At 39.0% G+C, this 23,421-nt stretch overlaps 1 protein-coding gene across 1 annotated transcript in view; it reads right to left on the bottom strand.

Moving 5' to 3' along the window:
• Positions 1 to 23,421, bottom strand: part of LOC122814238 (dynein axonemal heavy chain 5-like) — a 3,525,594-nt gene that overhangs the window by 3,098,000 nt on the left and 404,173 nt on the right. The window contains exon 15 of the mRNA XM_044086840.1: positions 17,396 to 17,573. Coding sequence (XP_043942775.1) covers positions 17,396 to 17,573 — 178 coding nt within the window. The remainder of the gene's footprint in view (positions 1 to 17,395; positions 17,574 to 23,421) is intronic.

Here is a 23,421-nt window from a genome sequence, read left to right as displayed (position 1 = left end):
AATCCACATTAGGCATCTTTCTACTGCACTGAACACAGTGCTTGAAGCCCGTGGTACCCTTCTTATCCTACATGTCCCGACAATAAAATGAAGAAATTAGGAGACAGAAAAAAAAACAGAGAAAAGGTTTTTTTTTCTTAACAGGAAAAGGTAGAATACCAACTATGGTAAGAAAAATACCCAGAGGGTAAGGAGAAAAGGCTTGTACCAACAATGGTACATTAGATTACCAACTTTGGTAGAAAGGAAAAAAAGGCAAGGGAGAGAGAGACACACAGCAATTACAAAATAAAATACAAGATATATATAAATATATATCAAACAAGTGAAATTTAGCTATAAGAAGTTAACAACTGGTAAACAAGAAAAATTGACAAAAATTCAATGATTTAGCTGAGAGCCTGGTCTGACACGTCTTGTTTTGTATGCGGCAAACAAGATTTGAGGTAAAATTGAGATAAGCACTATGGGTAAGGACTTAGCTCGAGAGTTTTTTGGCTGGCGCAAGCTTGGTATAATGGCCGACTCGGTTCCAAGGACGGAACTGACACCTATCAGTAAGGAATGAATGAAAATTAACAACATCAGATGGTGAACATTTCAATGTAGTGATGAAAGAACAAGAAAAGTGTCAACTATGTGTTTGCAAATGCAAAGAATTTGGGTAACTGCTGTATGTAATACACTAGCTAGAGAATTGTTTTACTTAACAGATGGAACTGATAATCACTTTTTCCTGCAGTCTTGCTTTCAAAACCTATTGGATGATGTTGGTTTACATATGCCATCAATGTATCATTGATAACTGCTCAGTGCTGGATCCAATTAACTCCACTAAACTTGCATCAAAGTAGAGACCATGCCTAGAAACAAGAAGCATAATTTAGCCTGATGCGATTAACTACATACCCCATGATCAGCAGAAAAGAATCAGTCAGCAGATTACTTTACCAATAAAGGAACTTCGTTCCTATTGCTGCTGCTGAAAGTAAAAGTACTGATATGGGTAGTATTCCACTTTGGGTAACAAGGGAGATGTTTCTTATCATTTTGGAGCAATTACTTTTAACTATGTAGGTTTATGGGTCTGGTTCTTTAATCTCTTCCTGACACTATCTGTCTTTTTCTCTCTATCCATCCTCTCTCTGTCTCTCTCGGTCTCTTCCCCCCACCCCACCCCCATTCTCTCTGAGCAAATGATAGAAAATCAGAACTATGATGACAGAAGACTTGGTAAGGAAGAGAACAGAATATTTTTACTGAAGACTCTGTAGTTTGGACTAGTTTTCAGTTTGCTGTCTAATTTACTGCAAAGATCCTTAAGTAAAGCTTTTCTCATCAAGTGTGCTGCATATTTATTTCCTGTTCTGTGTAACATAATGATGAAAGCTGTTTCTAACATCAGACCCCTTCTCATGTGTGCTGTCAAGTGATGGTATGATAGACTGATAGAGCAGAAGAAGCGTTTGTAAGCAAACACAAGGTGGACCGCATTCACTGTGATAGTGAGTAAAAGTCAACCAAGTATATTCAGACAGTGGTAATCTTTGTGCCAAATACTATTTGTAATCCTGCAAATCTGGTGACAGGTCTTCTCCAGTTTGGAAGGAGGAAAGGACTGTTATGTAGAATGGTTTAGGAGAGTTTGACACTTGCCTTTTTATATTGGGCCTCTTGGGTAAAGAATTTTTTTTGCCCTTGTTAATATCCTATGTTGATGGTTGGATTTCTTACTAACTGCATCAACGTGCTAACCCAGAATTTATCTCTTGATCATGCCAGTGTCAGTAGTACAACAGGTAGCACACTCAGTTTTGTTGCAGAAGGGTTCTACTCCTACATCAGGCAGATGGATTGCTGACACTGTAGTGCAGCATAAGGGAGGTACTGCATTCCTGAGTGTGTAGATTGAGGCCTCATCTGCCTGATTTGGTGGTAGCTCCGGTTGATGTAAAAGATCCCACAGCACCTATTGGAAATAATATGGGAGGTTCCCCAGTGCCTGTCCAAATTTCCCCTAGTAGTATAAATACCACTTTTGGACTCTTCTGAAAAGACAGTATTAGCAATCAATAGAAAACTATATTAAAACTTTTATCTTAGTCTCTAGGTCCTGTTAGAGCAGTCCATTTTATGGATTCATTTGGTCAACAAAGGATAAATGAATCTATACTTATATACTTAATGATTTTTGTTGCTTTGAGATGGGTATCATAAGAAGCTTGGATGAAATATTTTTTTTTTCTTGAATTCTGTGGAGTTTTACTTGAAAGTTAATTGTTTTCCTTTTATTAGTATTTAGATGTAATCAGAACTATCCAGTCAATGTGGAAAATAGTAAAGCTCAGTTGTAGTTTTTGCTATATTTCCAGTACAGAATGGTTCCCTACAATCCCTACAGAGAAGAAGTCATCCATATAGTGTACTAAATAGGTGGCAGGACAGCACATTTCCATATATTACTTACAAATATAGTAAACAACAGTGAACCGAGAACTGACCCCCTAGGTGAAAAATAATAAAAGGAAGCTCAGCCAGAACAAGGATGGAACTGTGTGTATTTAATGAAACCAAGTGCTAGAAAGCCTGACAGCCTGAAAATGAATTTGCTGCAGCAGGGAATTTATTTTTGTTTTCCATGAAAAGCAGCGGTTTGGAAAAAATAAACAAACACTTTTTTTAAGTTCAAGTACCATTTCAGATATAAGCCTGTGCCAAAGTGGCAGTTGATAAAGTAGAGGTGATGGCTCAAATCAATAATTTGTAACGTCACAATAATCTTGGCACATCAACACCATGTATAATGTTAGAACGCACATTATCTAGTCTAGCATCCTCTCCATGTCAGACGTGTTGCCCTCCATTGTCATATTTGTTATTTACAAAATACCATACAGGCTAAGTATAGGATGACAACAGGAATCAAGCTGGTATACCTAGCCAACAAATAAGCTGCGGAAACTAATTGTCTCAATCATTATATTGTTTAAGGTCCTTTTGAAAGAGTCAGCCAGCAAGGTTAAAGACTGGTTAGATGGTTTGTACATACCTATAACATTAATTCATATGGATCTCCCAGTATCTGTGCTAACCAGAGCTGTAACTTGGCTAGGAAAAATGGGGCAGATGCCCTGGGCACAAGCTGTTAAGGGGTAAAATCATCATGTGCCAGTGGTGTGCAAATTCAGCACTGATGTTGATTTAGGAAGTTGCAGGCATATCATGGCTTTATAAATTAATGCAAATACTACAGTCATGGCATTGTGTGAGAGTGTGACAGTAACTATTTCAAGCAGCTTGTTACAGTTACAGCAGGAGCACAAAAGGGCTTTTTCTATCACATCTTTGGGAATTTTTTTTTATTTCCTCCTCAACTTTGTGTGGAAGGAATACCAGTTTGAGGAAATGCACAAGGCACTAGGTGGCCTATGGTTTTGCTGATAACTATTACCAATCTCTTTCACTTGACTTGCTAAATCTGGAGATTAACTGAGCATTTCAAGGATTCCTGGTTGAATAGAGTTGCACCACCTTCGCACTTATGAATTTTATCTTAAATAAATACAAAATAGAAGGCAGGGGAATCTGGACCACATTCTGTGATAAGGAGTTACTGGCACATTAGTGATGGTTAAAACATCACACTGACTAAGAGTTCACTCAAAGTAAATTACCCAGATTTACTGAATATGCTTCTAAGGTTTATATTTGCAGGTCTGATGTTGTTTTTGATAGACCAGATACAACAAATAGGGTCTTAAATTAGAAGCTCTAGGAAGCAGGCTCCAAGGTCAGGTAGCCATTTCCCCTTTTAGAAGAAGCTTGAACATGTACATCTTAAACTTCATGGACACAATAAAATCTGCTCTTTAGAACATTCTGATTCACTTGAATCTGTAAGGATGGCTCCTAACTCTGGACTGCTTTGGTGTTATCCTTCTGGCATATCTATTAGAGACTTCGTACCATCAAACTTTTAGAGTGATTTCATATACTGTTAATATTCTGGTGTCAGGCAAAAGTGATATTAAAGTGATATATGCCTTCACAAGGATCCAATGGAAGGTACTGTTTTTGCAGTAATGAAGACACCTCTGCTTTCTGATTAACACAGAAGAGGTATAAAGAGCTCTCAGCATGTCAGCTGTTCATATATATTGAAATCCATCAACAAACGTTTCTGGTACCTTACAGAATAAGTGCTTCTTCTTCCTGGTACCTGATATACACAGTAAAGGGTCATCTTCAGAAGACCAGACCAGTGTTAGTCTTGGTATGACCAAACCCAAGAGTCAACAAGTGAGGACGTATAATTAGTATTTAATACTTACTGAAGTAGACAGTGAATATAAAAACAATAGAAGTAAGGAATGTAACAAAATGAAACTGTCAATGCAGACAACCAGTGCAGAGCAAGAAGAACAAAACTGCAATGGTCACTGTAGTAGCAACACTAAGAGTTGGATAGGATCTGTGCTGCATGCTGTATACCGCTTGGTTGGGAGGTCGGGCATGAGAAGACATACACATGCAGCTCGCAAAGGCAGCCATTATGAAGCTGGCAACAAGACTGTTACTGAGTGGGAGGGGGTTTTGGCCACTCCCCAGAAGCAATATGATGTAGCACCAGCAACCTGGAGGAGGCTGAGGCAGAAATGGTAAAGTTGTCAATCAAGGAGAGAAGATGATGGCAGCTGCAAGTAACTGGAGCAAAGAAAAAAATAACTCCAATATCATGAACCAGTGCAGCAAATTATAATATACTATATATATATATATATATATATATATATATATATATATATATATATATAAAATAAAGAAAGGAAGATGTGATAGCTAAACAGATGAAGTCATCAGCTCCACCCCAGACTTTGTATTACTGAGCTTTAAATGACTGATATTCTCTGAATGCCTTGTCCAAAATCTTAACAGGCAGGAGTCAAAGAGATCATGAGATGCTAGTTGTCAACTGCAATGTTAATGATTTTTCGAAAGTGTTGTGGTGGCACTGAAAAGGAAGCCAGCAAGTAGGTGTTTTTGAGGTTATCCCTGCAAATGTCCTGATAGGGAATGATTTCAGTAATGCAGTACCATGTGCTCATGCAGTTACATGCAGTCAGGCTTGGAGACAAGCATGTGGGTCTGGTAGCCTGGGGGAGACCCAGACAGACTGCACACTTTCAGCCAGGCCTGGTGAGGTGGTTACTTCAGGGAGGGAGCTACTCTGTAGCAATGAGACTGAAGATGAGCCACAGCTGCTTTTGGGTACTGATATTCTCTTGGACAGAGTGACTGCAAGGGCAGAGGTGAGTAGTAGTACCCAGGCTGATAGTGAGGCACCGCTGTCAGAGGATGCCAGACTTCCTGTGGAAGGGGAGCTGGGAAGGGTTACAAAGAGACAGCAGAGACAGCAGAGACAGGCTCAGCTCTCAGACCCTACATTGCAAGGCCTGAGGCAGGTAGCTAGTGAGGCACCTGATTCTGAAGTGAAGGGGGAATCTGTATACTGGGACAAATGGTTACTGTATAGAGAGTGGACCCCTGAGGGAGGGCTAGAAGGTGAGAGAATACAGCAGTTGGTAGTGCTCAGAGCCTACCTTCTACAACTTCTAGCCATAGCCCATGATATTCCCTTTGCAGGTCATATGGGCATAAAATGTACAAAGAGACATATTATGCAGAACTTCTATTGGCCTAGAATTTCCAGAGAAGTAGCAGGGTACTGCAGGACCTGTAAACAGTGCGAAAAGGTAGGCAAGGCAGGAGAGAAGGTGACAGCTCCTTTGATGCCTTTGCCTGTGACTGAGGAGCTATTTCAGAGAGTATCTATGGATATTGTTGCGCCTCTGAGTACCCAAGTTCCACAGGGAAAAAGAATATTCTAGTGGTAGTAGATTATGCTACAAGATACCATGAGACAGTGGCTTATCCTTCATTGAGACAGAAAAGCTGGCAAATGCTTTGTTAGAGATTTTCAGCAGGGTAGGTTTCCCAAAAGAAATACTGACTGACAGAGGTGCCAATTTCATGTCACATCTGCTGGCTTGTCTGTGGAAGTACTGTGGGGTGAAGCACCTAAAGACCACCCCTACCATCCCCAGACTAATGGTCTTGTTGAGAGGTTAAACTCTACACTCAGGTCCATGCTACAGGCATTTGCATACCAGTTTAAGAGGGAGTGGGACAAATATTTTCCCCATCTGTTGTTTGCTTACAGAGAGTTTCCCCAGGAATCCACACATTTTCACCCTTTGAATTGTTGTATGGGCATAGGGTGAGGGGGCCTCTAGACGTAATTCATGATGAATGGGAGGGTGAGTGTGAATCTCACCAAGAATCTATTGTGGCGTATGTCCTAAACCTCAGGACAAGGCTCAGGGAACTCATGGGCTTGACCCAGGAGAATCTGGCAGAAGCCCATCAGCAGAAAACATTCTGGTATGACAGGAATGCTCGAGCTAGAGTATGCTGTGGGGCAGCAGGTTATTGTTCTTATTCCTGTCAGACACAAGCTGCAGGCAGCTTGGGAGGGACCCTACAAGTTAGTAAGGGACGTCAGTGATGTTAACTACATGGTAGAACTGTTAGGCAGGAGGCAGTAGCACAAATTGTACCATGTTAACATGATGAAACCTTACCATGATAGGGAGGCCCTTGTGCTCAGTATTTGCAGTGGATTGCAGGAGGAGTCTGAGGGAGATCTGGTAGCTGATCTCCTCAGTGAGGCTCGGACTGGCAGCTCAGTTGAAAGGGTAGCAATGTCCCAGCAGCTCTCTCCTACTCAGGTTCGAGAAATCCGAGCAGTGTTCCAGGAGTTTGGGGACATGTTCACTGAGAAACCAGGGTGCATCCCGAAGGCCTATTAGGCAGGCCCCTTACAGGGTGCTTGAGAGAGTCAAACAGACTCTAAGGGAGGAGATACAGGAAATGTTGGAACTAGGGGCAATCGAAGAGTCCAACAGTCCCTGGGCCTCCCCAGTAGTGCTGGTGACAAAGAAGGATGGCAGCACCAAGTTCTCTGTGGACTGCAGGAAATGAAATAGTCACACAGAGTAAGATGATTACATCATGCCTCTGACAGATGAAGCCCTAGAGCAGCTGGGTGGAGCTAAGTATCTTACCACCATTGATCTTACCAAGGGTTACTGGCAGGTGCCCTTGACTCCCAGTGCTAAGGGAGAGGTCAGCCTTTGTGACTCTTTTTGGCTTGTATGAATTCACAGAGATGCCCTTTGGGTTGAAAAATGCCCCAGTGACATTCCAGAGGCTGGTAGATCGTATCCTAGCAGGAGCAGGAGGGTTTGCCCTTGCTTACCTAGATGATATTGCCATTTACAGCCATTCCTGGCAAGAGCACCTTCAACATGTCAGGGAGGTGCTGGGCAGATTACAGAGAGCAGGGTTGACCAGTATGCCCAGCAAATGTCAGTTGGGTATGGCAGAGGTCTCTTACCTGGGACATAGAATGGGGAGTGGTATGATCAGGCCAAAGTGAAAGCCATTCAGGCATGGCCTGCACCTATTACCAAAAGGCATGTGAGGACATTCTTAGGGACAGCAGAGTACTACAGAAAGTTTGTCCCCAGTTATAGTACCATAGCTGCTCTCCTCACAGACCTGGCAAGTAAAAACAGTCCAGATAAGGTAGTGTGGACCACAGCATGTCAGCTGGCATTCCAGACATTTAAAAAAGCTTTGGGAGGACCCCCTGTGTTAGCCAGTCCAGATTACAGCAAATAATTTGTTGTGCATGTAGATGCTTCAAACCACGGGGTGGGGGCTGTACTTAGACAGATTTTGGCAGAGGGAGAAGAGCACCCAGTGGTTTATCTCAGTCATAGGCTCCAACCCAGAGAGGAATGCTATGCAGCTGTAGAAACGAAATGTCTAACCATAGTGTGGGCACTGTAGAAACTTCAGCCTTACCTACATGGAAGGAAATTCACTGTAGTTACAGATCACAATCCTCTAACATGGTTACATTGAGCCACCCACCAAAATGCCAAGTTACTCAGGTGGAGCCTAGGGTTGCAAACATATATGTCAGTGCAGCACCGGGGTGGGATTAGCAATGCCAATACAGATGGGCTGTCAAGACAGGGAATGGGGTAAGGTGTACCCATACAGACTCAACCCTCTCAAGCAACGTTTCTCAAGGGACACTTGAAAAACTAGCTTGAGTTCTCCGGGGGGGGGGGGATGTGAAAAACTGAGGGGCTGCCAGCCCAACCAAATAGAACTTTGTAGATAATTCTATGTCATTGTAAATATTAATATAATCCACATGCTTGTTTTAGAAATGTAAAAAGAACTATATGTCATGATTAAACTATATGTTGTACTGAGCTTCAAAAATGTAACCCCAGTGCACCCTGTTGGAAGAAAGCTGTTAAGTAAATAATTTTACAACTGTGTTTGATGTCAAGCTCGGAGACAGGATGTCTGGGCTAGGAAATTTTTTCTATTGTTTTAAGACTGAAATAATTACTAGATTTTACATGTAAAGTGTTCTTTATTGCTGCGGCTTCCTGGCAGGTGCAAGATTACAAAGATATGTTAAATTTTGAGTTCTGTGAGCTTGGGAAACTTCAGCAGAGGTGTCAAGAATGATGTACTATGTATTATCAATTTAAGGGCTATCTCAGAAAGAAAGAAGAGCATTTTGTATCTTGTCTTGGATCTAGTAAGAACATCCATTCACCAGCACTTGCTTGCTCTGTATGTAAGTAGTATTTAGAACAGTGATTTCTCTTAGAGATAGATAGGAATATAGCCAGGATATTCTAGCTGTTTTTTATATTTATGTCAGACTATCCTACAATATTGTTTTAAAGTATTTCCTGTGATTTCTGAACTCTGTAATGTCACTGTGTTGAAGTAATAAGTATTGTCATGTGTTTTTATTATTTATTTTTAAATATTTTTAAACCTTTCCACTGTGGCTGTTTTGTGTGGAGATAATTTAAGCTCTAGAGTACTTGCATGTATTTGGTTATGCTGTATAAGCCAATAGCCTTAAAAGTTCCGGTCAGATTTACTATTTGGATAGCAGTAATAATGCACAGTCGAACTGGACACCCTTTGATAACGGCCTTTATAGTACCTCATAGTAATGATTGGTGGCAGTCAGTACTACCTTATAGTCTGGGCAGGAGGGGGCATAGCTGGAGAACCTGTGTCAGCTTTCCCCAGGAGTGTCTGTGTGTTTGTATATAATTCATATCTAAACGTGTGTGTGTGTGTCAGCTACTTGGGCAGGGACATGAAGCACTGGTTGGACAGAGAGGGTGCTGGAGGTCTTGGCTTGGCCACTCTGTACCTTGTAGCTGTGGCTGTGGGGAGTCCTATTGGGGATTTGGGGAGAAAGGGGGAAACCAGCCCCAGACTGACTGTGATCTCTGTGTGCTCTTAAGGGAAATTGTACTTACTGTGTGTGTACTTGTTATCCTTCCCAATGTGCACACCCCTCACTGGTGCTAGTGGTGAGGATTGAGACTCCTTGATTACTGGGCCAGTGCATGGGCGTTACAATGGTACTTTCTTAATAAGCTTATCTATGAACATAGAAGACTCTTTTAATGCAGATGGAAAAATGCAGTCTCAAAGAAAAGGAAGGAACATTAAACCTGAGTAGCTGCAGTGAATCTAGACAAGATTTTAGCAGCTTAATTGTACCAGGATCCAGATCACAGTGAGTAAAATGCAGAGATGAAGCCAGATTTACAACCTTGTCATACCCATATGTAATTTAACTAAAATCAAATGAACTCAGTATACTAGTTAAGGAACATTAATCACAATAGGACAAAAGCAAGTGCAAAGAGAGAGCTTGTGATATTGTGTACTGGCCCAACATGCATACACAGGTAGAACAAACGGTTTAGTATTAACACACCTTTCAGTAGTTGCACCATTGGAGAAAGCCTGTCTGATCTTAGCAACCTTATCCATTATATAAAAAACAATTGGACTGCTTCCACACATTTAGACAATGGAAACAGTCTATGACTGATAAGGTAGACCAGGCTACATAGCCCGCTCACTATTCAGATGAGTACAGCTGGTTGATTAAATGCAGCATAGATCTGTCTTGACAAATAAATTGCCTTATTACATTAGATTCCTTTCTGATATATGCATAATGATAGTCCAGACTAAGCTTGTTTTCAAGCAGTCTTGACTATAGCAGATCGCAGACTACCGAATCCAGAATGCCAGTCAAGGCATATAACTCAGTAAACTCATCTAGGTTCTCATCAGTGTACCCACTCAGAAGCTGGTCGAGTATGGGCAGCATGATATCAGTGCTGATGTTACATAAGTCTAAACAATTTAGCAGTTCTAGAAGGAGGCTGCATAATTGGGGTGATCTTAGCGGGAATTGAACCAGGTAATCATCAGTATATGATTCCAGCCCAACCACCAAATTTCTACTTTTCGTATCAGGTTGGAACAGTAAGTCCAGTGAGTGTCCACATCTTTCCCTGGCAGTGGTGACTATCTGAATGAAGATAATTTCAAAAAAGGCTAAGTGCTTCCTTGTCCAGTTGTCAAACCTCATCCATAGCCCAGACATTAAAATAGCCTAATCAGCATTTGATGACAGACACTTCATAATAAGTACGGATAGTAAAGGATTACTTGTCTTCAGAAGAAATGATTTTTCATTTCAACTTAAAAGAAATTAAAGCAACTGCAAGAGCTCTGGAGTCTTTTCAGGGCATTTTTCAGACAGGCCCCTTTCTGTACAATACAAATACCAGTACTATAGTCACGTGGTCCTTTAGTAAGCATAAAAGCAAGAGGCCCTATCGGCTCTTTAGGGAAGTGGGGTTAATGTGTCAAAAGGCAGCTAAATGCTGTCATAGATGTATACTGTTATTACAAAAATACATTGTCGAAGTGAATAAGGATTGAACGCAATACAACTAGCTATAATTTAGTAATATTATTTGCAATTATGTAAAATTGGTGTATCTTAGTATTTTTGAGCAATCTGGTAGACTTATAGTATTTACAGTACTTACGTATTATCGCAACCAGATTTTTGCGGTTGTGATAATACCATGCTAGCATGAAAACGAGGGGGGGGGGCACCGCAAGCTGTTATTTGAAGTCCTTACTGATGAAAAGTAAATTTGGAAAACATTCAGGAAGACAGAAACAATCATTTTAGTCTTCTTCCTGTTTTACGTGCATTACACACGCACGCTTCAACTGTCTCAGATTTCTAGTGCAGTATAATTCATTATGTAACAGCGGAACGAGTTGATATGTTCTGCAGTAGTGAGTGCAAGCTGTTGGGTACACTAATATAGCAAGCCGTGGGCACAGTTACATAAAAACAAAAACATTGCAATGTTCTTACTTGCTGAAGAAAAGTGAAGTGAAGCAATATTTGGTGAGAGTAATTGCAGTCAGTAAGAGAGCAGCCCTGACAACTGAAGCCTCTATGCACTTTACTTCCAGCTACATAACACGGTGTCAGAAAAGTGCATACATAAACAGCGCCACTACGTTTTTCCTTTGTTTTAGGCAGGTTTATTAATAAAAATCTTCACTGTGAAAGAAAACACATTGACATCTTCACAGCATTAACAGAATACATTTAGACATCGTGAAGCAACCGGCATTATCGCGAACGCCTGGTGGTGATAATATGGAGTGCTGGATATCTTACATATTCCCAGTGTAAGGAAAGCAATTTAATGCACAATGCTTTGTGTACTTCAGCAGACAGAAACAGGAGGTAAAACATGAAAGAAAACACATTGCTTGACATCTTCACGGCATTTATGGTTAAATTTAAACATCGTGAAACAACCAGTATTATCGCAAAAATCTGGTTGCGATAATACGTAAGTACCGTATTTACAGTTAGTGTATCTTAGTGTTTTGGAGCAGTCTTGCAGACTTACAATACTTACAGTTAGTGTACCTTAGTGTTTTAGAGCAGTCTTGCAGACTTACAGTACTTACAGTTAGTGTACCTTAGTGTTTTAGAGCAGTCTTGCAGACTTACAGTACTTACAGTTAGTGTATCTTAGTGTTTTGGAGCAGTCTTGCAGACTTACAGTATTTACAGTTAGTGTACCTTAGTGTTTTGGAGCAGTCTTGCAGACGTACAGTACTTACAGTTAGTATATCTTAGTGTTTTAGAGTAGTCTTGCAGACTTACAGTACTTACAGTTAGTGTACCTTAGTGTTTTAGAGCAGTCTTGAAGACGTACAGTACTTACAGTTAGTATATCTTAGTGTTTTAGAGCAGTCTTGCAGACTTACAGTACTTACAGTTAGTGTACCTTAGTGTTTTAGAGCAGTCTTGCAGACGTACAGTACTTACAGTTAGTATATCTTAGTGTTTTAGAGCAGTCTTGCAGACTTACAGTACTTACAGTTAGTGTACCTTAGTGTTTTAGAGCAGTCTTGTAGATGTACAGTACTTACAGTTAGTGTACCTAAGTGTTTTAGAGCAGTCTTGCAGACTTACAGTACTTACAGTTAGTGCACCTTAATGTTTTAGAGCAGTCTTGCAGACTTACAGTACTTAACATTGCTGGTTAGCTGGAATAGTCAGTCACTCATCTTGCTGCTTTAGAAGTATTTTGGTGATCAAGTATATATTGAACCTTTTCCTGTGCAATATTAAACATACTGGATGACTGGCTTAACTTCAGACTGTCAGGATGAGTTGCAGCTTTTTTAAGAGGTCTCTCATGTAATTCCCTCATGCTCTTGTTTAGACAATGATAATGTGTTCTGATGACAGTTGTCAATCTGTAATCTTAAACCAGGTAATACAGACATCTTGTTTCTTTGATAAATCCACATATCAGGACCTTGCAATAAGATCTGAATAAATACATAGACCCAGTTACCATCTGTTGCATTTATACTTTCCTACATCATACTTTAGTGACACAGTGGTGTATCAGTTAGCATTCCTGCTTCACAAGTGACATAGTGTTGCACTGGTTAACATTCCTGCTTCACAAGTGACACAGTGGTGTATTGGTTAGCATTCCTGCTTCACAAGTGACACGGTGGTGCACTGGTTAGCATTCCTGCTTCACAAGTGACACAGTGGTGTATTGGTTAGCATTCCTGCTTCATAAGTAACACAGTGGTGTATTGGTTAGCATTCCTGCCTCACAGCTCTTGGTTCTCCTTTCATGTCTCAGAAGTGGTGCCTTTTGTGCAGAATCCACAAATGCTCTCTGTGTCCATGTGGGTTTTGACTGGGTGATCCAGTTTCCTTCCATATCTAAGTTACATGTTTTAAATAATTGGTGATCACTAAATTGCCCATAGGTGGGCATGGTGTGCAAGATTGAGTGTATATGTGTGCAATTAGAGATGGGCTGGCATCCCATTCAACATAAACTTCCATATCTTGCTTATACTCACTGTGTGCCAGGATAGGTTCTAGAGCCCCTGAGACCCTACACTATGTTAAACGGGTAATCAAAGGATGAAAGAATGAATTAATGAATATCCATTACTTCTCAACTCATTCTTAAATGTTCCCTTCTCGTCAAAATTTAGTAAATTTAACGGAACTGAATGAGACACAATGGATAATTGAGCTTAGGGCAGACAGAAGTCCAGGTTTGAATGGAGTGCTTCCCATTAAACCAGTTTTAAAAGGACGGAGACCTCATTACTGAAGTATGATGGGTTCTTTACCATTTAAATAATCCTGAGTTTTTCAATGCAACATCTGATGAAGGGATTACATCCCGAAAGTGCTCATCTATTGTTTTCATTTGTTATTTTATTAAAGTTTATTTTGCTTTTAACCTGATGGTTTAGACGTTTATGTTTTTTTTTTACTTTGCTGCTCCAGTTTACACAGCTTCATCACTTCATCCATCAGTTTAATCCCTCTGGTCCAGAGTCAACAGTGGACAAAGTTGGTGAAGACAGAATGTGCAAAGAGAGTGAGCCAGAGAATCACCACTGTTCCTTACAGCAGAGGGTTGATATGCTTTTGGTCTTTACATTCTCTGGTGCATGTTCATAATGTTCCAGAAGGTGTGTGATGGATACTGTGATATATATAATTATTCCACCACATGAGATGTAATTATAGCTTGGCGCTCCCTTTAGGCAGAGTATCTCTTTGTAATCCTTAATCTTTACAAGGAATTCTGTCATGGAGAGTGCACAAAGAGAGACAAGCTAAGCCTAGCCATCAATCATGACTTCTCTCATAGCAGCAGCTATCACATGTGCTTGAGCACAAAATCAACCTCAGGTCATCTGGATTCAAGCCAGTTCTCAGCAAGTGGAATTTTCATACTTTCATACTTGTCCATTGTTGTTGAGAATTTCAGTACAGTTAGTTTGTGAGGATGCTTTTTACAATGTTGATATATTCAGTTATATATGGGTTGCAGATTTGTTGTTTAGAAAGGTTTTTGTTTTTCTGTTACTGTCATTTTATTATATAACTTAAATATATATTTAGATGAATGATTTGTTAAATCAAGCACACAGCACTTGGGAGGTTTGCTAGTCTCAAATAACTGAAGTGGGTGCATGCAAATGCACCTAATATACATGGTATCTAGGTGCCAGTTAGTGTTTATACTCGGTGCTGGTATGAGGCCAGTATTGACCTTAGCAGGGAGAACTGTGCTGTGGAAAATGTTCAACTCAGTACAATTTCACATATTACATAATGATGTGATTTGCTACTACAGCCACCTTTTCTCTCAAAGATCTGTTATTATAGAGACTATCTCACATAAATGTACTTTGTTCTCTTCTTCATTTTAACCACACTTGCCCTGAGAAGCATGTCATACAGAGATCACTATGCATTTATAATTTTGCTAATTTGACTTAGTTACCTGTTAGTTTGTATTTTAAAAATGCTCATATTATAAATTATTTTCTGCCTATGTCTCTTGGACAATGTATATGCATTTAGGGCTCATGTTTATTTGTTTGTTTGTTTATATGTTTATTTATTTTGTTAACCAGTCAAATTATCTGGGTACCGATGCCTCTGCATTCTCCATACCTTAAAAGTAATGAATCATAACCAATGTTTCAGACAGATGGCAATTAAATAGATGAATGAGTGTTTCAATAACGGAAGAAAATGAAAGCTGATTACCATTTTAACTCATCCATTGGGAATTTCATCTGCTTTAAACTTATAGGTTGCCATCTTATTAAAGGTGTAGCCCTAAAATGTAATGTTTTACTGCATTTATTGCGCACAACCAAACTAGTTTGTATTTTAGCCATGGCTAAAAGCATATTGTATTCTGTAGGGATACACAGCAAGACTGACAGCCTGTACAATAATTTAAACCCAAGTGAGTCTGACAGAAGCAAAGAGCTGAGTAAAGTTTATAGGTACAACCAAAAATACATTTGGAGATTAGACAGTATATGAAGGGACATACAGAATCAAAATGTTTCTTTGGGGATTAGACAGGATTTGAAGAAATATGTAAAACCAAGATGTTTATTTTTATTTACTTAGTTATTATTTTATTTTATTTAGTTATTACCATTGGCATCTGGTCCAGCCTGTCATTCATCTGACAAGGCTGTGTCCTTTTTCCACTGTAATGGATGGTATCTTCAAGTGAGCCTTCATTTGCCAGGCTTACATTTGTACAGCAGAAAAAGCACTAAGGTTACTGGTATGCGGGTTACCCATTTTGAGTAAAGGTTTGGAAGACATGGTAGCTCGTAAAGCTTTTTGCAAGCTCTAGTTGCATTTCAGTGACCATAGAGTGATGACACTGCATTCAGAGTACACCTGTATGCATGCATGAACACTGGAACCATTTTCCCTGTGCTAACTATGGGAAGTAACTGCACAACTGGTTCCCTGCCTTCCCTAAAGAAAGAAGAGAGGTCACTAGGTCACTTAATGTTTCCTTCAGTTGATGGACCTCTGAAACCAGGTTTGGTAGCTGCAACAGTGTCAAATGCCTCAACTCTCACTCACAAGATAAAATGAGAATAAAAGTGACAATCTAAAACTCGTAAAATGAAATATTAAAGCTATCTTAGCATATGTCATACTGATTGTGTCTGCATTAATCCAATGGTAAAATTACTATCAATTAATTGGTCAACACATCCCTAAAACTTGTATGCAGACAAACTAATAAAATAAACTTACCACAATGCTTGTATATGACAAAGTAATATTATCACACCTCAGATAATCCAAGAAAACAGAACATTTAGCACAGTACAAGAGGAATTTAGCAAGAATGGAAGTTGTTCAACTACGGAGATTAGATAGGAAAATAAATAATCTATGTCTGTCATGTTACAATGATAATGAAAAGCAAAACATAGATTGATGGAATATGGACAGAAAACGGTATCTATAATAGATCAGCTAGCATTCGGAAACAGCCATTATAACCAGGAAAAAGAAACCACTTGTGGCTGTTGATATTGACGCAGCACTAGGAAAGGTGATAACTGTTACTGAATACAGTTATTAAAGTCTTTGTTACAAGTCCAAAATCTTCAACAGTGCTTTTCATGGATGTGACCTGTGGTCATACACTTTAACTTTTGTAAGTGCAAGGACTGTGTCAATGATTTTTTTCTCATATGTTAGAGATTGTATCTGTTTCAGTGAAGCAGAAATGGCAGAGATGGTTTGATTCATCCTCAGACAGTTTCAGGTTTTGTGTCTTTTTTTATTCCTTCCTTTGAACTACATGTCTTCTTAAATGTATGTATTATGTCATTGTTTTATACCTCATGAGTACATTTGGTGGTCACTTCACAAAAACATGCTCATAGCAAATGGTAATAATCTTTCTAGCTTCATGAAACATCATCATATAAAGCAAAGATTGAATACTCGGGGATAGTTTACTACAAATAAAGAAATATGAGGCTTGGCATAACTTGAAAAGTCAAGTCTTAATACTGCAGGTAATGACACAGTAATTTCTTCAGACCAGGTTTCAATATTAAATCTGCCAGATTTTTTTAAAGCCAGGCTAAATGTTCAACTCCAAAGGAGATTTTGCATGTTATATAAAATAAACTTTTAAGCATAGTATTTTCACTATCAATGCTCATGAAACAGTACCATGAAGGAGAATACAGAACATCTACATATTAATATGGCAATCAAACCAAGTGCACATTTACTTTTGTAAACTCACTTTCATAACTCATACAATGTTCAATATCTTTACCCAAAATGATGGAGCATTCACAGTCCAATGGCATCAGAAATACAAAGGGTACTACTTTTCAGAGTCAGTACCTTTTTTGTTTTGTTTGTTTTAATTCATTTTTGTCTGCCCTACATCCAGAACATTCATATTCTCAAGAGTTAATTTATACCACTATAGCAATGAAAAATAAGTTCTGAAAAAATGATTTTTCTTACCGAGTAGCCGTTTTTCTTCTCTGGAAAGAGTACATTCCTCTTCATCACCTTCTTCCTCATTTTGAGGTTTAAGAATCTCTATCTGCTCATCATTAAATATGAGTCCATCACCATCATCATCATTATTTTTGTCTTGTGGCTGTGGATAAGTGATAAGTACAGAGCCAGGTACAGAACTCTGGAAAAATAAAATATCGAGTTATTTTATAGCCACTCAGTATCTGATCAGATGGCGAAATAAACTTCAATTTCTATTGGACTAGCAGCTTTCAAATTAAATCTCTGGCTAAATACATCAGAGCTAAAGCTTTCAGTTTCCTTTTCCCTGAGGAATAGTATTTGCAAAAGTCTCACAATCTGAAGTCACTTCACTCTGCAAATGACCCCCATGACAGCAATGAAGTAAGATAAATAAGCTCACCGTCTTTTGAAAGTGAGTCTGCTTTCTCATTGACATGTAAAATTTACTTTAAATAATTTCAAATCATTTCAAAAAGGATAAAAAATAAAGTCTAGTGTCATACTGCTTTACAAGTAAGATTGCAGTAGCTTTTTACATTCCCTGAGATGAAGAACAATGATTTACCGAAATATGTGGTCAGCATCCATGTCTGTAAGAACCCATACTATATTTGTCATCACCTTGAGGAACCATTTTTATGAGACAAGAGCAGTGCACACTTAGAAACACACTGCTAGCTATTTTGTACATTCAGCCATGTTAATGTGGTAGAGGTGATTTGTCTTTAAGCACTCATCATTTTTAATCAGAATAGTCTTATCTAAAAGAAAAACATTAAACCATTTAAAATGGAGCATTTTTCATAACAAAATGGCAATAGGAAGAGTTATTTTAATATGAAGTTGAACTAGCAATCCATGTTTATGATTAGTGGACATCACTTGTACACAATTGCTTCCGCTATAATCGTCCACTTATGCATTTAGCTTGAAGTTGTTTAAGGAACAAAAAGCAGACATAAGCTCAAGGTTTTATGCTCTGACAATGGACTTTGACTGACTGCCACAATCAAATGAAGGCCTTTGGTCCAATCATCCTAACTCTAAGCAGTCCTATAGAAAGCATGCACCACCATACCAAGTGAAAAACAGTGTGCTTGTGCAAAAAAAGAAAATGTTTCGGGCATGTTTAACTTACAATGAACTTATACTAATAAATTAACTGCTACCACAATGTGCTTAGAAACTATGGTAGCAATTCAGAAAGAAGTCTAACACATCTGTTCTGTAGTAACTAGCATGGGGAAACAGATTAACACAGCTCATTGAGGATTAGGTATGCATATGAAATCCTGCAGTCATGAAAACAGAAGTCAGCAGACTGCAGACATTGAAAATACGTACAAAAGCCCTTGATAATAAGTACATCTAGCCAAAAGTCTGGGTATCTAATTAGCATAAAATATGAATACCAAGTAGCATATAAATATTCCAGCCTTCTGTAGGCCATAACATAGGGCTAACAGGTTTGGAGGGGCCTCAAATTGACAGAGAACAGGAAACTAACTTGAATATTTTTAGACTGGCATTAAGTTTCTAAGGGAACAGTCAGATGCACAGGTAGCCATCCCTTTCTACTGGCATATTTAAAGCTGGAACAATATGTCCATCTACCTTTCTCAAAGCACCTAACTCAAACGGTCCATTTAATTCTGAATGTAGTTTGCCACTGATCTGCATGATACACTTGCTTGGTGAGTCATTGATCAGTATTTGGTGTTTGAACTGCTACCTCTATGCTCCTACCTGTTCTCATGCCACCTTCTACCCTCTAACTAGTAAACAACATATCTTCCCCTTCCATACTTCTGTCTTGAACTTTACCTGTTCCACCTGAAGCTACTCACCTGCTTACCTTCCCTAACTGGGCTGCTCTGCTCACTGATTGTCTCCTTCACTACTTGCTCTAGCCCGCTCCATTCGCCCTTCAGGCTCACTCCACTCCTCTCCCTACCCCCAATTCCCACCCACCCCCAGTGCTGTTACACTTATACCTAACAAGTCACACCCAGGTTAATACCTATCCAATCAGTCTCAATATATAATTCTCAACTCCTCCCCTACCTCCTCTTCTCTACTCCACCTCTTTATCTAACACCACTCCTCCTGACTTCTCTCCTTAGCTTACCCCTTACTCTCCTCTACACATAATCAGTAACTATAATCACTTCTTTTACAGCTATTTAGTTTATCTTCTACTCCCTTCTCCCTTCTTCTGACTATCTTTCTAAACCATTACATTTATCTCTCCCTACCTTTTATCTACACTTTTAGCTTCCTATCTTCTATATATAACCTTTCTATTCCACTGCCCTAATGGCCCATTATTTCAAACCTTCCCTGAAAAACTTTCTTGTCTCCTCTTCCTTATTTTTACTTCTATCCTTAACCTACTCACTTACTGTATATGAACACTACACTCTAAAGCACAATGTGACCTATCTACAAACACTCCCCATCACACATTTCCACAGCCTTTTTCATAGCAACATCAACTCTACTTCAGCCTATTTGCTTCCCAAGTTCCATAGAAATACCCATGTTTCTTACCTCCCCAATAAGCTAACCCCACCCAAGTACTATAAATACTTAAAGATTTCATCCATTCAAACCATAAACATTCTAACAGGTGGAGATATTCATCCCAATCCTGACCCATCCCCACCAAAAAACAATCTACAGAATCCATCATTTAATAATGCTACCTCTTCTTTAATAACTCAGAACTCCCTCAGTATAGCACATCTTAATATTCATAGCATTAACAATAAAATTAGTCAGTTGCATGCTCTCCTTTAGGTTTATCCATTTGATATCCTTTGCCTTACAGAAACTTGGCTAAAACCTTCTACTCATGACCTAGAAATAACCCCTCCTGGATATAATATCCTAAGATGTGACCGTACATCAAAAAAAGGTGGCGGTGTAGCTATCTTGTTCAAATTTGATCTTCTGGTTTCACTCTATGATGTATCACTACCCTCAAATACCAATGCTGAGACCCTTACTATCAAACTCCAAATGAATAGCTCTAAAGCAATCTATATAATCTGCTCTTACATCCCTCCAGGAAACAATATTAGCACCCTAGAAAACATTCTCAATAGCCTTTCTACCCATTTACCACAGGAAACAATTGTATTAGGCGATTTTAATATAGACTGGACCTTATGTAATTCCCCCACCCCTAACACCCATATTAATCTATTTGGTTTCAATCAAATAATAAACTTCCCCACTAGGATCCACAAACCAAGTAACAAAGAAACTACTCTTGACTGGATCCTTATAAATAGTCACCCAGATACCTATAAGGTAGGATCTCTCCCTGATGACATTAGTGATCACATTTTAACCTTTATCACTAAACAAAAGAAATATAGCCCAAAAAAGAACAATTTTGTCACCTATCGTTCTAAAAAACACTTCCAAGCTGAGAACTTTATTAATGAACTAAAAGCATGTAACTGGTCATCTCTAAAACTACTTAATCTAGAGGAAGCAATCTCTTACTTTAATTCTACTTTCCTTCAAATTCTAAATAACCATGCTCCTTTCCACTCCTCCAGAATCAGGACAAAAATAGCCCCCTGGCTCACAAAACAAACCAAAGAAAAAAATGTTTCTATGAAACAAAATATGGGCAAGATGGAGAACCTCTAAAAGCTCTGTAGATCATCTATACTTTAAGCAACTAAGAAATGCTGTCAAAAAGGATATAATCTCAGATAAAAAAAACTACTACTCCCACCTGCAACATTCACACTCTAATAATCCTAAAAAATTCTGGTCTGGCATTAATAAACTTCTCAAACCAGGACATGCCACAACTCCTTCCCCCTGGTCTATTACCAGTAGTAATCCTCTGCAAATAGCTAATGCCTTTAACAATTACTTCATTGAAGCTATTCAAACTTTAACTCAAACTCTAGTTCCCATGACCCCACTCCTACACAACACACTAACAGTCCCTTTCCCTCCCTTCATTTGCAACCTGTACCAACCTCCTTTATCTGCAAACTCCTTCAAAAACTCAAACCCTGCACTCCCTCGGCTGATTGCCTCCCAGCAGAATACCTTCAAATTGCAGCCAAAGCCATAGCATACCCTGTTTCTATCCTGATAAACAGATCCATCTCTGAAGCCTACATCCCCTCTATATGGAAATTCTCTCATATAATCCCTTTGCACAAAGGAGGTAAATCTACTGAAATCTCCGACTACCGTCCTATTGCTCTACTCTCCTCACTAGCCAAAATTATGGAAAAATGTATTCGCCATCAGCTACTCCAGCACCTTCTCCAAAACAACTTGCTTGCTAACTGCCAACACGGATTTAGGCCCTTTCATAGCACTACTACTGCCCTTTTAACTTTTACTGATTGCATAAATAGGAATCGTAACAATAACTGTCTCTCAGCTGCTCTATTTATTGACCTTTCCAAAGCCTTTGATATGGTCAATCACAACCTGCTTATTAATGTGCTAAAAGCCCAATCTCTTGACCCACAAGCAATCCTTTGGTTCAAATCTTATCTGGAAAATAGACAACAAGCAGTACTCTGGGACAATAATCTATCCACACACCTCCCAGTAAGCACTGGAGTTCCTCAAGGTTCTATCCTACGCCCTCTTCTTTTCTCCATCTTTATTAATGATCTCCATACTGTTTTTCCACAATCCACCTATATACAATACGCTGATGACTCTACTCTTATCTGTACTGCCAAGTCTTCTTCCTCTCTCCACACCCTTACACAAAATGGATTTAACACAGTTGAAAAATGGTTCACCGAACGCTGCCTTCTTCTTAACCCCAAGAAAACTAAGCTACTACTCTTTACTCCCACCATAAAATCTCATCAGTTCCACTTCACTATTACCTCTGACAATGGAACCTGCATTTCCCCTGATTCTACTGCTCAACTACTTGGTATAACTATTGACCATAAACTCAGCTTTGATGCCCATGTTAATAATATTATAAAAACTGTTAATAAAAAACGAGGCTCCCTGTATAGAATAAAACCCTTCCTTACACCACTAGCTAAGAAATCCATTGCCCAGACTCATCTTACTTCCACCCTATTCTATGCATCTGCCATTTACACCGATCTATGAAAGCATAATCTCACCAAACTTGAAACTAGCTACAATAACATAACCGGATTTGCCACTGGCTCTCCGTACAGAACCCATCACTGCCTCAACCTTAAACAACTCAAATGGTTAGAACTACAAAATCAACTACAATACAATCAACTTGTGATTGCACAAAAAATCCTGCACCATCCTACTAATACTCCCATCCTCACTAATCTGATCTCCCCTTATAAAAATCTTTCAACATTACGCTCAGCTAATAAGCTACTTATTGCCAGCAACCCTTCTAATAACAAAGCAGACGATTCCCTCTTCTCCAATGTTGTGGGTAGAATCTGGAACAAACTTCCTAATACACTCACCTCACTCTCATCCTCTCTAATCTTTAAAAAACACCTTAGAGACCACCTTAAAATACATTGGCTTTGCCCCTGCTTGATTGATTGAATCTACTTTTCTTCTCTTCCCTCCTGTTTCTTTTTCTCCTGCTTCCTTAACAATTACCCCCATATCTTATGAACAACACTACTAAAAAGTTTTGCTAATGTTCTAATGCTTTAGATTTTGATTGACTTCACATGAACCCTACTAAAGCATTAAGACTTGTTTATTTCTTACTTCTACTCTAATGAAACCTTACATTGTTCACAATTTATTAATTTTTTTCTTATCATGTCTTATTATGTAATGTGAAACTAGTCATTTTTAGAATATTTTGAATGTATTAATTCACTCATGTTGGAGCTTTTCTCCTTGGGCCTCTACTGAAAAGGGATATGTATCCAGCTAGACTAGCCCGGTCAACAAATGTAAATAAATAAATAAAAATCTCAGTATATTTAATTTGTGGCAGTCAGTTAATGAGTATATCTTTCACATATAAGATTACAGTAACAGGGATT

This window comes from Protopterus annectens, chromosome 1.part1 (assembly GCF_019279795.1).
Source record: "Protopterus annectens isolate FY-2018-M chromosome 1.part1, PAN1.0, whole genome shotgun sequence".
Lineage (NCBI taxonomy): Eukaryota > Metazoa > Chordata > Ceratodontiformes > Protopteridae > Protopterus > Protopterus annectens.
This window is presented reverse-complemented; position numbering and strand designations above follow the sequence as displayed.